The sequence below is a fragment of the Sturnus vulgaris genome, chromosome 1 (genome assembly GCF_052056855.1).
Source record: "Sturnus vulgaris isolate bStuVul1 chromosome 1, bStuVul1.hap1, whole genome shotgun sequence".
Classification (NCBI taxonomy): domain Eukaryota; kingdom Metazoa; phylum Chordata; class Aves; order Passeriformes; family Sturnidae; genus Sturnus; species Sturnus vulgaris.
The window spans coordinates 30,048,026-30,063,688 of NC_142243.1; the positions used below are offsets into that span (position 1 = coordinate 30,048,026).

At 37.5% G+C, this 15,663-nt stretch overlaps 1 protein-coding gene across 23 annotated transcripts in view; it reads left to right on the forward strand.

Annotated features, from left to right (window-relative positions):
- Positions 1–15,663, forward strand: part of HDAC9 (histone deacetylase 9) — a 457,908-nt gene that overhangs the window by 243,131 nt on the left and 199,114 nt on the right. For all 23 annotated transcript variants that reach the window (XM_014894384.2, XM_088162701.1, XM_088162750.1 and 20 more), the window contains 2 exons: positions 7,923–8,051; positions 9,913–10,028. In XM_014894384.2, coding sequence (XP_014749870.2) covers positions 7,923–8,051; positions 9,913–10,028 — 245 coding nt within the window. The remainder of the gene's footprint in view (positions 1–7,922; positions 8,052–9,912; positions 10,029–15,663) is intronic.

The window sequence follows — 15,663 nt, forward strand, 5'->3', positions numbered from 1 at the left end:
ACTGTGTTTTGGTTGCTTTTGTTTTCTTGGCATCCTGTTGTCTTTGGACAACTCCAAACAACAGCTCAAATTTACTGATGACACTGATGCCCTGTTAAACTGGGGGAGAAGATGATGGTGTTTCATCATGAATTTCTGAAGCTTGATGAAATAGTGGACTGTAAATTTTGCCTGACATCAGTGAGTTATCACTACTGAATATTTTCCTAAATCCCCTGGATTAAAATCTATGGGATTTAAACACCCTATGAACTAATTCCTTCTTTTATGGGGCTTGGGGAACAACATAATCATGAACATGGTTATTCTATAAAAAACAGATCATATATCTATCTAGGGGTCAAATGGTGACCATGGAAAAGCCTTGACTTTGAGGACTAGGGGATTATCTGTGACAGTTCTTCACTGAACAGAATATCTTTTCTTGGTATTCAATGGATTTGGGAGGAGGATTTAGACTGATGAGTGGGATTTGCTGTATTTGCAGAAAGTAGGATATTGTATTTGCATTACTTCTTCCCTTCAGCTAGAACCAGCTGCTGTAGATGGTCAGAAGAAAGAGTAATAATTACCAGTGGAGACCTAACCAGAAGGACTGCCAGTCATGCATATCTTAATTTATTTATTGAATTATTACCATTCAAATGAGGGATGCCCTCTAGTCAAGTGCCTGTTTCATCTTCTTTTCTCCTCTACACTTCCTGAGAACTCAGATGCAAGTTTGCTCCAGAAAGTGCTATAATGGTGTAATAAAACTGCAGAATTTGATGATATGTAGAGAAGATGAAAATGAATTTTAAATTATCCTCGTTCTTTAATTCTATGGTTCAAAACAGTATAGTAGTATTTGCTTTTTAATCCCCTACTTATTATTAGAAAAGGATATTATTTTACCTGTAAGAAGATTAAGATGGACCTGACATAGTAGTGAAATGTCGTGGTTTCAGCAGACTTGAGATATAATGAGGATTCATGAGGCCCAGGGAAACCACGACCTTCTTGAAACTGCTGTATAACCCTGTGGTGTAAATACTAGGAGATGCTGTTTCTTTGCTAAAAACCAGAATTTTAAAAAAAATTCTATCAAGAGACTTACTCTTTTGCATTATAGGTTGCATGAAGAACATACAGGAAATACATCATACCTGTTCAGATATTCAAGATTTCCAATTCTGGCTAAATCCAAGCAGTACAATAAGAAATTTCTACGTCTAATTCAATAAATTGTGCCTAGATAGATAACACTTGTTTGCGTGGATAATGAAACATATTTTATGTTTCATACAGACTGCAGTGAATAACAAAGAAAAGTTAGATATTTAAAGTAGTTTCAGGGACTATTGAGTTTTGAAACTGCTTTAGAAAATTAATGAAAATTTGCTAATCTTGTTAAATTGGTTTCCTTAGCCTGAAGAGAGCAGAAGGGCTGCAAGATCCCCTCTAATCTAATTAGCTCTTTTACCATGTGTTTCACTAAACCTGTTTTTTTATTTAGGGAATGGATATTTACCTTAGTCTGAAAAAATAAAGCATTCTACCTTTTACAGAAGTAAAATAAAGCAAAGGACTAAAGGGTTTCACATATGACCAGCACTCCCCATAAAGTGAATGCTTGTACAGGAAACAGTTTCAGTATATCCTGAAAACACATTAGGTGATGCAAGCCAGAAAAACAAAGCATCTCCATCCTGTACTGCTGTATCTGGTTCTCCTGCCTTGTTGGGACCACCCAGCAGTCAGGTGGAAGCTCTTGGAAGAGCTTTGGAGGGCATGTGTAAATAGCTTTCACTCTCATTAATTTAATTTAAAACTCTTTCAGAAGTGGCATTTTAAATCATCAGGATTGAGAAGACATTGAACCCACAGAATTATACTACATGCAGACTACTGCCTTCTTCCAGTCTGTCATCCACTGAGGAAATTGTGCACGTGCACATTGTCCTATACTGTCTTCCAGTGGGATGTGGCTTTCCACAGCAGATGTCAGTCAGTCATGTAAGACAAAGACACTCATCTTGCCTATGCTTTATATAACCATGTAGAGGTGGCTGGAACACTCTGTGGCTGCCTACAGGAAGCCAGAGCAGCAATCAGAAAATTCATTGAGAGCAGAGAATAGTTGCATGATTGTGAGAACCATGTGCCATAAAGGCTGTGAGACCACCAAGTCTCTCAGAGGGACAGACTCATTCACAACTCTTCACAAAGCAGCTGGGGAAGCTGGAAACAGCTTTTGTCCCAGACCTGTGTCTCTCTGCCTCTCTAGCTTTCTGCCAGGCTTTGGTTGCTAGTTTTAGTTTTGCTGAGGAAGCCCAGATTATCTTCACATTTATCCTTTCTGCTGGTGCTTAGGGATGTCTTGTGCATTTGATTCTGCCTACCTCATCTGAAGGGGAAACTGGGAAGTTTCTCCTTAGCCCACAACTTTCAGACCAGCTTCTTAAAAACTTGAGATATGCCTGCTCTTGTTGGTTTTATTTCAATATTAATGTGGGATTTGACCTTTCCCTTGGTCTCCAGGTCATGGCATAGCATAAGCAGGCAGGCTGCTTTATTATTTATGTGTATTACCAGGGTGACTGGGAGCCCACAGTGCTCAGGAGCCTGTTGAGCTATGCAATTGACCTGACAAAATGAGGATCTCTTCACAGTGTGTTTTTTTCCAATTCTGCCCATCTTGCTTCAGGATAAATCACAACAGTATCCACATGCAATATCTTCTTGGAAATATTTAATTGCCCGAGTGCTTGAAAAAACTTGACAAAGGATAAACCAGTGATATGCTGGCAATACCCCCATTGTGCTAATCAGTGCCATCTTTATATTTGTTTTGCTGCTCTAATGGCCTGTACCCATACATCATCATTTTTTTTGTAACTTCAAGCTATCTTAGGCATGGAATGTTATGGTTGTGAGTGGTACAGCACAAAATCCTTGTCTATACAAGAGTCTCTAGTACAATAGTATTAAAAAAAAGGCATCTGTGTGGTGTGAATAAACAGATTTCTTGACTATGTATTCAATTACTGATATTTATTAGATATGAGCCAGAAAAAATCTCCAAACTCCTTCATGGACTACAGTGCAAAATATATTCAAATCAGGACCACATATGACTCTTCACAGCTTAAAAATCTATAGCTAAAGAAATAGAGAATACCTGTAAAGATTTGCTTTAAGATCTTGAAGTCTTTGGTTTTTAATGTGGTTCTGGTGACCTAATTATGTTAGGGAAGTTCAGGTTATTGTTTTAAGAAGGATCTTGATGATAACAGTTGATGCCTGGGCAATGGTGAGCAATTTATCTTTCTTTAGTAGGATGTCAGTTTTGCCACTGTTGTTCATGTTGGTGTTGAAATCTTTTTAGCCAAATTTAGCATCATTTACCTTGACTGCACCACAGCTTTTCTAAGCCAGTCTGCTTGCGAGGAAAAGGAAATGCTTTCACTTTAGAGCCTTTCGGAATTTGGACAAAAGCTCACTTTCTCTTCTTCTGGCTTCCTGTATATGGCTTTAGCCTCAAGATGAGGACCTGCTTGCTATGCACCCTCTCCCATCCCCCATTTCCTGCCTGGCTTCATTAAATGCTGATTTGAAGTTGGCACACTCTTCTGCTACAAAAGTACTACTGTGTTCCAAGAGCCATCAAAAAGTAGAGCATTATTGTCTTTTACATTCTCTTCATATATCTTCTCCCCATAGTCCTCTCCCCATGCGTAAAAAGGATTTTCATTCCTTCTTCTTAAATATCTCTGTACATTTAATAAAAAGAAACAGTGAAGCAAAGCCCTGTCAAGAAAAGCTCTGCTCATTTGGGAGCAATCTGGCCCCAGGCTATATTCTTTAATGCTCGTATCTGCAAATTGCTAATATTAAGCTAAGTGGAATATAGGACTAATGATTTCACTGAATCATTTTCCTATCTCTTTTTCTTGTATTTGAGCATTGTGTTTCTTAGGAGAGACTAGCTTTCTTTGACTTGATCAGTGATAGCTCATGTGATGAAATTAATTTGTACCTACACAGAAGCCTGTATATTTTCCATTTTTAACAGTATAGTTATTTTATTCTTTCTTTGATTGCCTGTGATATCTTCTGCTGTTGTTTAAACTAATCCTTTCTGTGTCTTTCATATCTTTAGCCCACTTAGAATAATTTAAAGAGTAATACCAGTCCTTAATTACCAGCACTAAAAAGAGAATAAGCCAGGTAATAGAAAAAAACTGAACAGCCATATTACTGCAACATCTCATTATTCCAAATTATGCTACATCTACATAAACAAAGTCATTTTCAGACTAGTCTTTCCTGAAATCCTCTGAAGTGGATCACTCAAGTGGGTATCAGCTGTTTCCTGTTGAGGACAGTGTCATGGGTTTTGATGACTTTCAGAGAAATTAGCTGTATCTTTTTGTTTTCTTTGTGACAAAACACTTTCAAATAATATATTTTCACTTTCTCCAAGTGGCAATTGATTATCACTTGTTCTAAACTGCTAAATATAATAGAAGTGCAAAGATTAGTGGAGCAAAGAGGTTAGCTAAACAAAGACCGACTAAACTGCTGTATACTGTTTCTTAGTAAGATTTTAGATTCACAGTCCAACCAACCAGACTGCTACCATGAAAATTTGCCATCCTGTGTTCCTCATCCTCATAGCCACATTCCTGGCCACGTGCTCTTGATTTTCTCTTGTCTGTGGCATTTGGGATCCTTGGTCAGATGATTTAAGTCCAGTACAGTTGGAGTCATCAAACCCAGCAAAACCCACCCCATTCTGCACCTCCAGCACTTAGAGAGGCCCCTTTTCCTCAGGAAGGTGAGATACAGGATGTCTGCTATATGAGGTAGAATTAATCTAGTTCTGAGTTCTGGACCCCAGTGGGATGGTTAGCATATAGCAAGTTAGCCATGTGCATTAATTTTCTTGCTGTGTCAGTGTCTTGGTTTATGGTTGAATCACCATATGGATTCTCTGATGGTCTTTTCAATAACTTTGTGGTATTACTGTAACAAAAAAAGTTGCTTCTTAGGGGCTTATGTTTGCTTGAGAAAGCTACTCTGCAACAAGTTAGGGAGTAAATCTTTAGCCTCAAAAGTTATTTGGCATTGACTCCCCATATGACAGTTTTCCCCATGGAGAATGCCTTTGTCATAGTCAGCCATGGCAGTGGATTCATTAGTCTGAGCCAAGGAACAAATAATGTGCAGTAAAAATACTTACAGGGTGGCTAATGCAAAACAGTTATTTTGAACATTACCCCTCTGTAGAACCACTTCTAAGAGCCACTAGTTAAAGTATTGAGCCAAATACTCATTTGAAACATAAGGCAAATTAATTATAATAATTCTGGGCCATTTGCTACTCAGACTTTCCAAGTGTCTTGCAAATACTAGGGGAAAAATCTAATTAAAAAAAAAATGAAAAATTCATTTTCACTTTTTGCTAACATTCACATTTCAGAGTTTAAAGGACTAAAACAGTTTCTAAACAATCTCATGTGCTTTGAGGCAGTCAGTGTGTATATATATGCATATACATTTATATTTGCAATCCACAGCTCCATATTTGAAGCTTAAAATACTTAATTTTGCCTTTTTAACTGTCAGAAGGGAGTTGACAATTATAGATGTCTCATTACTGCCCTCATGTAGGAGTGCACCAAAGCACACAGGGTTACTGTTGTGATCCATACCTCTTGAAGAGAACAATAATTCTGTGCCAGCCTTTGTGGAGCAGGATGGTTCAATGATCTCTGCAGTCACACACAAAGCCAATGCCTCAGCCACTGCTGGGAATCAAGAAACCAATGTTCAGTTCTGCATTTTTTTCATTGGATCAGATATCCTCAAATTGCTTAGATTTGTATATTTTGTCCATTGAAACTGGAATTCTTTTTTGCTAGCCACTGAGTCCTGGTAAAGTACCATGTTAGGAGCTGGCAGTGTCTCTGGGAGAAAATTCAGGAAAGTCAGAATTTGAAGCAAACACTCTTCAACATTAGCTTTGATTTGTATTGTGAGGCTTATTTTGTAATTTTTAAACCACTATTCTCCGTGCCATTTATTATTAAAATTGCTATTTTTCATGCACCTTCTCGGATGGCTCATAAATTCATACATTGACTTTAAAGTTTGTTTTCTATGCTTCTACGATGGACTCAGATGAAGGATATGATGGGAATTTAGTAAAAGTAGAAAGGGAATTGCTGTGACTGAGCATGAAACATTTATATAGAAATGGAGAATTTCTCCAGTGAGTGTGGCAGAGGATTTGTATTACATTCACCTGTCACAGATGCACAGACAGAATATGTACAGACATAATCTCCTGATTTTAAAGAGTATAAAAGAGAAATGGAAATATATGTAAGTGCAAAAGGAGTGAGTGCCTTTTCTTTTAAATATCATCCCACCTAGTGAGATCTGTGATGATAACATGTAGTTTAATCATAGCCCATTATTACATTTTATATTTTCAGTTTCATTGCAAATGATATCTTAGTAAACAAGTCATCTGTATTTTATTGTTAGAACTATTCATCTTAAAATTGGAAGTAGGTGATAAAAATAAATTTCTAGTTAATGTTTTTATTAGTAAAGATTTCCAGTGTTGTGCTAGCCTATGTATCTTGCTCTGAAATGTATTTAAGGCACGGGGTCTTCATTGCCCTTGCCACGTGTAATGCAGTGCATGACAAAGGTCAGCGTGTGACAGACAGCAGGTACTGCTGGTCACAGCAACTCTGCAGTGAGGTGCAGCCCCTTGCCTTCCAGTGACCATGTCCAGCCTCTCCATCCCTGAGGGAACAGGTGGGACAGAGGAAAAAAGATGTGCAATGTGACATGGCAGGGACTAGAACTAAAAGTGTAGGATTGAGTTCCTGCCCTAAAGTGACAAAAGGTGTAATTCTGAATTGAGTGATGATATAATGTATTTTGGTTTTCTGCTAACTCTTGATCCTCCTTTTAGGCTGGGTTTAAGTCTCTGCATAGGAGAGAGAACTGATTCCAGTTTCTAGCTCTCTCTATTTTAAGATACTGCTTAGCCAATCCTCAGTTCCAGGAAGGGAAATACAAACAAACTCTGTTCCACAGTTATCTTTCATTTGCTCTTAGCAGTCTGCTTGATACAGGGTTTACTTTTATGAACAAATAAATGACTACATGAAACATTTTATTATGCTTAAAATACTACTAAATAAAAAGCACAGCAAATCTGGCCTTCATATGAAAAGACTGTGTCCATTAACGAAACAAAGGTGGAACTTGCCCAAGGTGCATTATATATAATCCTAGGTTTTCTGGGAATCAACCCTACTACTTCATTTTCAGAGCATATATTTTTCTCTGTAAATGTTCTTAGGACACTGTCATAAATCTAGTTGTTTGGTGTGTTACTCAAAAAACATTAAAGTTCTGGACCTAAAATCACTGACCAAGAAATGTTCTGCCAGCAAGGCTTGTCATAATTTATATTTCTCAGAGAAATCAAAAGGCACCAGTGGAGGTTAATCTCTGTTTCTGCAATTAGACCTTAATCCAGTTATAGTGTTCCAAGTTCCAAGATGTGTTTTCCAAGTTTTCACCTACAAGAGAGATAAAAATAATGTAAATTAAATTTGCAGTCATTTATTATTAATATTCATGCTAGTAACAATAATTAATGGGTAAGTTCAAAGTTGCAATGGAATGAGAAAAATACTGGGATCCAAAGCACTTCGGCTCTCTTCAACTCTTTCCTAGCTTCCAAGCTAAAATGAAGTTGTATGGGGAGCAACAGGATGACTGAGAAGGTTGGGCAGTAAAATCTCTGCCTCCAAGCCCTCCTTGGATCAGATTAGGTCCTGCAGGGTCAGTGGTGTCTGACACAAGCCAGGCATTGGATTTGTAGTCACATATTTTCTTCTCTTCATTTCCAGCTTCAGAGCCCAATTTGAAGGTACGTTCAAGATTAAAACAAAAGGTGACAGAAAGGAGAAGCAGTCCTTTACTCAGGAGGAAGGATGGAAATGTCAGTTCATTCAAGAAGCGTCTTTTCGAGGTGACAGGTAATTAAAAATGGGGAAATTCTGTTGCCAAAGCTAACAGAAAAGTGGTGGTACTTCAGAATTGAAACTGTTTGCTAAACAAAATGAGCATTTGCAGTGTTTGGCTTCTTCCTGACAATTCTTGCTTTGACTTTGCATTGATATTTAGTAGATTGGTGGCTTTTTCAGGTGATCAGGCCATACCTTTATGCAATCAACCGTTAGAAGCCTATCACACATATATCTGAATTCACCTGATATATCAAAATTATGTCACACCAAGATGGAATTAAAATACAATTTGAACAAGCACATTGGTGTCCCTGTACATGCAATTCTTGTGACAACTTTACACAGTATGTCATGTGTGAAACTGGAACAGAAATATGAATGTAAGCATGCGAGCTACTAAGCAAAGTAGCTTCCTTATAAATTATTTCCAGATTATAATTTTTCTACACCTAATTTGTAAATTCCATTTGCTGAAGCCTCTATGAGATTCTTGATATCCACTGCCTTAGTTTTAGCTGATTTCTTTACAGTTTTCACACTTACAAGTAAGTTATAAAGTAAAATATTTATCACTGGAGGTGTTTTCTTGATGCCATTGAAAGAGCAGAAACATGAAAATGGATGTGTCTTCTTTTTCTGGTTCTGACAATAACTTGCAGCCTTTCAGATTGCTGTTATAGTTATTAATATTGACTATATGACATTTTGGACCTTTCATAAACCTGGTTCAACATTGTTGCCTGAAGTCTTTTCCTCTTGCTTTTTATTCTCTTAAAATAGCCCTTTGTTTAAATGCCTATTTGTACAAAAATGCTATTTTAATGTTTAAAAGATGATAAAAAAAGATTAAGTTTGTGTGTCTCCACTTCTTTGATACCTATTGAAAATACAATGCAAGAACTTCTCCATGGCCAGTTTGTATAGCTGGGTATGGAGTCACTTCAGTAAATCAAAGAGATCCAAATAACAGCTAGGAAGCCTCCTGTGATGTCAGTCAAAGTGAAAACATATTTTTGCATATGAACTAAGGCATAAAGAGTGAATAAGCAAAGAAATAGCTATAGAATACTAGGTGCCACATTTAGATATGATTTACTTTAATTTATTATTTACTTCTTGAGTGCTTTAATTTGAAAGCTATACCTTTAAAGATGTCTACCTCCACTAGTGTTTTTCTCTTTCTTCTTTAACCTTCTTAACTGTTTCCATTACATAAATATAATTTATATCAGTATAGAATTAGAATAACTCAATGCAACAGCATACAATGAGTCTCCCCCTTTGTCTTAAACAGAACTTTGGACATTTTAAATCAAGGTAGCACGCAGCCTTTCAAATCCTGTTTTAATGTCTTTACATACTGCAAATATTGCTTCCTATTTGTGCCAAAGATGTAGTGAAGGTGTATATTTTGCCATTAGTACTTGTGTATGTAATGATTGGTCCAAAATGGGCCCATCCCCTTCCTAGACAGAAAGGATGAGAGTAGGCCTCATCTCTTACAGAGCCAGGACTCTTTACAATTAAAAAGGAAAAAGTTTCTTTTCTTTACTAATTACAAGCTCTGTGTCAGTGTCTCTGCCTGATACTAAGTATCATAACCATCTTTGTTGGAAAAATAAATACTAAATTCTTCTTATGTGACACAGAGAGATCAGAAAGGGAAAGATCAAGAGTATCTTTCCTTGTTGTAAAAAAGAAAACCAAAGAAATGGAAGATGAATCAAGAGTCTTTAATGCAAGTAAATAGTGCAACCAATAGATATTTTTCAACAGCAAGAAGGCCCCATGCTGTAAAGATTATATAATTAATCAAGATTACATGTACCATTCCAGAGTGAAATTCATGTACATTTAATCTGTTTTTCAGAATCCTCAGTCAGTAGCAGCTCCCCTGGATCAGGTCCCAGTTCCCCAAGCAATGGTCCGAGCAGCAGTACAACAGAAAATGAGACCTCGGTTTTGCCATCTAACATTCAAGCTGAGGTAAGACTCATTATTGTGTAGATAATTGCTCAGGTTTCTAGACTAAAGAGGATGGAAAATTTGATTTGATCATACTCACATGAAAGCAGAGTAATTGGGGTACCAGGACACTACAGGCTGACACCAGAGTATGTTAAATATGTGATATATCTTTATGTATGAGATGCATGTTCAGAAGACTCTTTGGTAACAAAAGTTCAGAGAAAAGCAGCAGTAGTGCTGCTGGAAGAGTGGAGGGAGCTGTGGAAGGAACTTGGTTACAGAATATTATTACCTTCTGGGATGACCTGAAAGAGGTGCTCAGTGCTGAATGCTTATAAATAACTCCTGCCTACAAAACAGTGGTTTAGGCATTAGTGATCCCAGCACATAAAAGATAAGGTGGTCCCAGGTTCAGATGAATGCTGAAGTAGATTTCTTTAATCACAGTATTGGAGTTAGGTGACTAAATCCTTGTCATCTCTCCCTTTTATTTTACTGTATCTCAGTTTCCTTATCAGGGCAGTACTTAACCACCGTAAATGTCATGCTAGAATTCTTGAATACTTGTTTTGTAAAGTGAGATTGTAAACGGAAGGAATCTTAACTACTCCTGGTTCTGTTTCATACATACGTGCCTATAACAACAGGAATGCAGATGGTAAATCAGTTGTGATAAACCTCATTTAGCACAGATGACATGCCCAAGTCCTGCTTTCTGTGGATTGTAAAGGGACAGTAAACTAATTTGACTAAGAAAGACTCAAATTCCACAATATTCTATATCCAGCCTGTACTTACTGCTTTAGTGGCAAGGTTTTCTATTATTTGTTGTTTTATACTGTTTATGTTAGAAAAATTGCATAAGAAAATGTGATTTAACAGAGTTTTAGTTAATGGAGCTATTTCTCCAGGTCAGTGGCAGGACATTCACCTAAAAAAAACCCCTGGAATGGGCAGTTCAACCTCCAGCAGTGACTTTTCCCCATAATGAATTAATTGTGTGTGTGAACTATGATCCAGGGGGCAGGTGGGTGACCTCTGCACACTGATTAGTAGCCTCTCTCTGGCCCGTAACCAAAAAGAAAAAAAAATTGCATTGATGGCTAACATGTGGTCTTGTCTCATAGCCCCCCATATGTGATTGGAAAGAAATTTAAATGATGCAGAGTAAGATCCATCATTAGGATTAGATCAGATCATAGTTCAGTGGAATTAAGTTGTGTATTTTTCTACTGGAAATATTTTAGGTAGAAGTTGGTGATATTTGGGTGTTATTATGTGCTGCATTAAACAGGAAATCTTACCCAATTGGGTCTTCTACTGACTTAAGGATTCTACAAAATGGAAGGGCATTTATGTCTCAGACTGATACATGGTGCTCGTGGCTTTGCATTTTGCAAATTTCGGAACACTTGCACCATCAGAAATACACACAGGCTGGTCAGGCTGGTGGTCTCTGGGGAGATTTAGAAAGGTTGTAGCAAGAACCAGCAATTATGTTCTGTTTGCCAGTAGAACATTGCATTGCGTACTGTTTGCTACTTCTGTGCCAGACATCAAAAATTATAACCCCAATGTACAATCAAAGAGGCTCCAAGGAGCCTAAAACGTTCCTTTAGAAGTTGAGCTCTGCATGCTGGCATCAGTCACTTCACTTGGTGAAATGTGCTAAGAAGATGAAACTACCGACTTCCACTTCTGGATCCAGTTGGGGATTTCTTTACCTCTCTGGTTACTTGACTCTCAGTACTGTGGTCCTGTGGGTTCAAACATTTTTCCATAAATCTCAGCTTCAGTGATTCTTATTTCAGTGGCATTTTCTTTGGTAGTTTAACAGCAGCCAGTAGTTCAACAGACTCATACATATCTCTTTCTTAGTTTAGTGTTAGCCAGCTCTCAAAGGCTATACAGCTAATCAATTTTTAATCAGATTCACAAAGTACAGAGGTTTCTAATAATAGGATGAGTGTTCCAAAATCACCCAAAATATCACTTGTTTTTTCTGTAATCCCGTATGACTCACATTGCTGTTGTTTCACAGTCGTTGTTGTGACATTTGCAGTAAGTGTTGTGCTCATATCTGAGTGGGTGGATAGCCGTGGTTTTCATGGCAGCAAATAAAACATTTTTTGCTGGGGAAAAACAGGTTGCTATGACAGAGTCATTTACCAGTAAGACATGAGTCAGTACCGTAAATGATTATACTCTAGTGCATGGACAGAATTAGAGCATTATCAGTAATGAAGCAGATTTTTAAACTATTTTTACCACATCCATTGGAATAGTGAGACTTTTAAGTGGTTTTCTTTCTGGAGCAGACAGTCTGGTGGGTAGACGTTTACAATTTTTTGAATGAACAAAGGTGTACTGCACATGCTGCAGCTTTGCAGATAATCTTTTACTATCACAGTTCCCTTAATGCTACTTTCACTACCATTTGTTAAAACACTGGTCTCATTATATGAAACTTGAAAGTCGAACTCAGGATTTTAATTGCACCTTATAAATAAAATCCTGTTTTTATTAGACACAGTTGTCTCCAGTATCATCAAGGTTCACCGCAGTAGCTATTTGTCTCCTGTAGCATGCCATACCCTTTCAGGTCACCTGCTGTGCTGGGGCTAAATCTTACTTGCTTGAGAAATGCAAGCAGAATTGAGCCCCTGCACAGCATGTCCCTTGAGTTCAGAGGGACAACCTGCTTTAGTCATGTGAAATGATTAATTTTAGGCATTCACGGTCTGGTCATAAGCCATTGAAGGCAATGGAAAATTTCCAGTTGGTGGAACTGGGCTTCAGATCAATTTCTTTCTTCTATTTGTGCTTTGGAAAGCAGTATTTCCTAGAATATCACTTGATTATATGAGAGATATAAATAACATATGTGACAGATAAACACATATTTGTTTTGTACAACTCCACAGCCCCATGCTTTTAATACTCGGTTCCTTGAGGTGATCTTTGTAAGGAACCAGTGGAAAAATGTGTAGGTTTCTGACCAGCTGATTAGGTTTGTGTCAAGTGTATGCAAAGACAGTCTAAGTCAATTTTTTTCAAAAATCATCCCAAAAGCCTCAGGCCTTACACTTACAAGTGTAAGTAATTGTGAATATTGAAAGCTGTGACAATTAGCTCCTCAACTGACAAGTATTAAAGCCAAACCATTTTGTCTTCCCCTTGTAATGTATAAATGTGCATATAAACGTGCACACAAAGGTGTTCCTGCTTCTCAGCAGGGCAGCACAACCAAAGCACAGTCATTCATGGTTACTTGTTGATCATCGTGCTCTGCTGCACTGAGTTCTTGTACTCTATTTTAAGAAAGAGGATGACTCTGCTGATGGGCTATTTTAAGCATCAGTAAGCAGAATCTGTGGATCCAAGGAGTAGGTTTGTAGAGGAGCAAGTAGGACAGGTTGCTCTTTGGGGTAGTTTAAGTGCCAGTCCAAACCACCATGTCTGCATGTTGGATGAGGACATGGCTTAGCCACTCTGCTGCCTAATTCCTCTCTTGGCAGCTCCTGCATGTGCCACCATTGCAAGGAATTGTTGATCATGTAAAGAGAAAAGCTGCAGCTGGGATGACAAATTTCTGCCTCTGCTTGAACAGGGTGCTTGGATTAGATAACATCCAGTGGTCCCTTTGAACCTTACCCATTCTGGGATTCTGTGACACAGAGGACCCCAATCTATGCAAGTGGACTATTCCATTTACTTTGGGAGATGAGGTTAAACTGATGCTTAGGATAATATTACCTAAAAATATTTTTAAAAATCAATCACTTGCCAAAATGAAAATGACAGGTTATTAGCAGTATTAGAAATTAAATCAAGAGGCTTTTACTAATTAACTCCTGTTTTCAGTATTAAACTCCTGTGATAAATAACACCATTGCTTCTATCTGATGAAATAATCATGCCTGACCTTAGTGTGGTAGTGTGTTTTACTGCTATACACTCTGCCATTGTTATTTTTATTAATTCAAATCTTAGAAGGTAATAGTGGTATACTAAAAACCAAATATTAAACATAAATCTTTGAAGTGGCTTTGTATCAATCCTGCCATTGCTAGAAATTTGATTATATCCTAGGAGGCACATTAGACTGTCCTTTTTCACTAAAATATTTGTAGACTCCCTCCATTGTATCTCCATAGTCTTGACATACTTGCATTTATTCATGGTCAAAGGTGGATGCTATCGAGGCAAGACACTGTTAGCCAGGAATTAATGTAATATACAAGTGGAGCTTCTTTGTTTCCTACTCTATCTGTTGACATTCCCTAGGTACCAAAAGAAAATTACAGGGGTAGACTTCTACTGTTATTGTCTCAGTGATAGGTCGTATCTCCAAACAAACTGTATGAGGAAGGTTATGTTTTGGAATAACATCCTGTGTTTTTGTGCTTAACCACTTTCCATTGATGGTCTGAAGTTGCATTGTATTAACACGAAGTATTTTACAGAGTTAATTGATATTCCAGGTTTGTCCGGGGGAAAATCTACAGCTCCCCACAACATGCTTGACAAGTTATTATATTTACTTTAGTCAAAGCCCGAGTGTGCAGTATCCCTCTTGGAGGTGGTCTATTATTGGAGTCCCATATGCTTTTTGTTTGGGAAGAAAGCAGTCACTGTGTCATACTGTTACACAGGGTATTCTTTTTCAAGGATGTTGTTCCCTTGGGGACCATATCATGCCAGAGTTCCTAAGTCTAATAAGACCTTTGTAGCTCTTATTGAGTCAAAGTTCTGGGAGGGAAGCAAGAGTTAAACAGAAAATATAATTCAAGCAACTATACTAGACCACATGTTGAAAAATATCACTGTTCAAGCAGAAAGGCAAAGGCTTCAAAAAGATTCCTGATGTGGTAATCTTTTTATGTTTCTTCCCAATTAATCTATGGAAATAAAAAGGGTGATCTTCGTAGAATGTCTGGTTTTATTTTAAAGTAATTAAAAATATATTAGCAGTTCCATGTCCTTGAAAACTATATCACAAATCTTCAAAGAAGTGTTAAAAATTTTAACTTGAATGGATTAGGAAAGCTGTGAGGGGTATCCCATCATCAGAGAATGACAGGATGCTGGTTTTGTATATATGCAGACAGAGAGAGAGAGAGACAGTCTATTATTTTTAATGGCAGATGTCTTACTTTCTATACAGAATTTCCATGTTAATGGAAGTAAATAATGTGCCTGAAATATACCCATTTCATAATCTGACTCACAAAAGATATGGACTAGTTAAAAACCACATTTTGTACCTTACAACAAAAGTCATAACAACGGTGGTAAAGGTTTAATACATCCACATTCATGATTCAGCTGGATATAATCCTAAATTCATTGGAGAAATTCCCACTGAGTTTCTTGGAGTGACTGTCCCAGTTGATGAGAAGAACTGATGTTGAGTTGATGAGAAGTTCATAAGATGGTCTAGGAATCCTCAAGATTTCAATTTCCCATAGAAATTTGATTTTCTAACCAAGGAATAGTCCCAGACACATATCAGTTGTTTCCTTAAGAAAAGAACTCCCAACAGTGTTTTTACAGGGACAGTAATTTTCCACATCTGGAACTCCATTGGGATGCAAACCAATAACTGGTACATAACTGGTGTTCCATGTACTGGGATGCAAGCATAAAACAA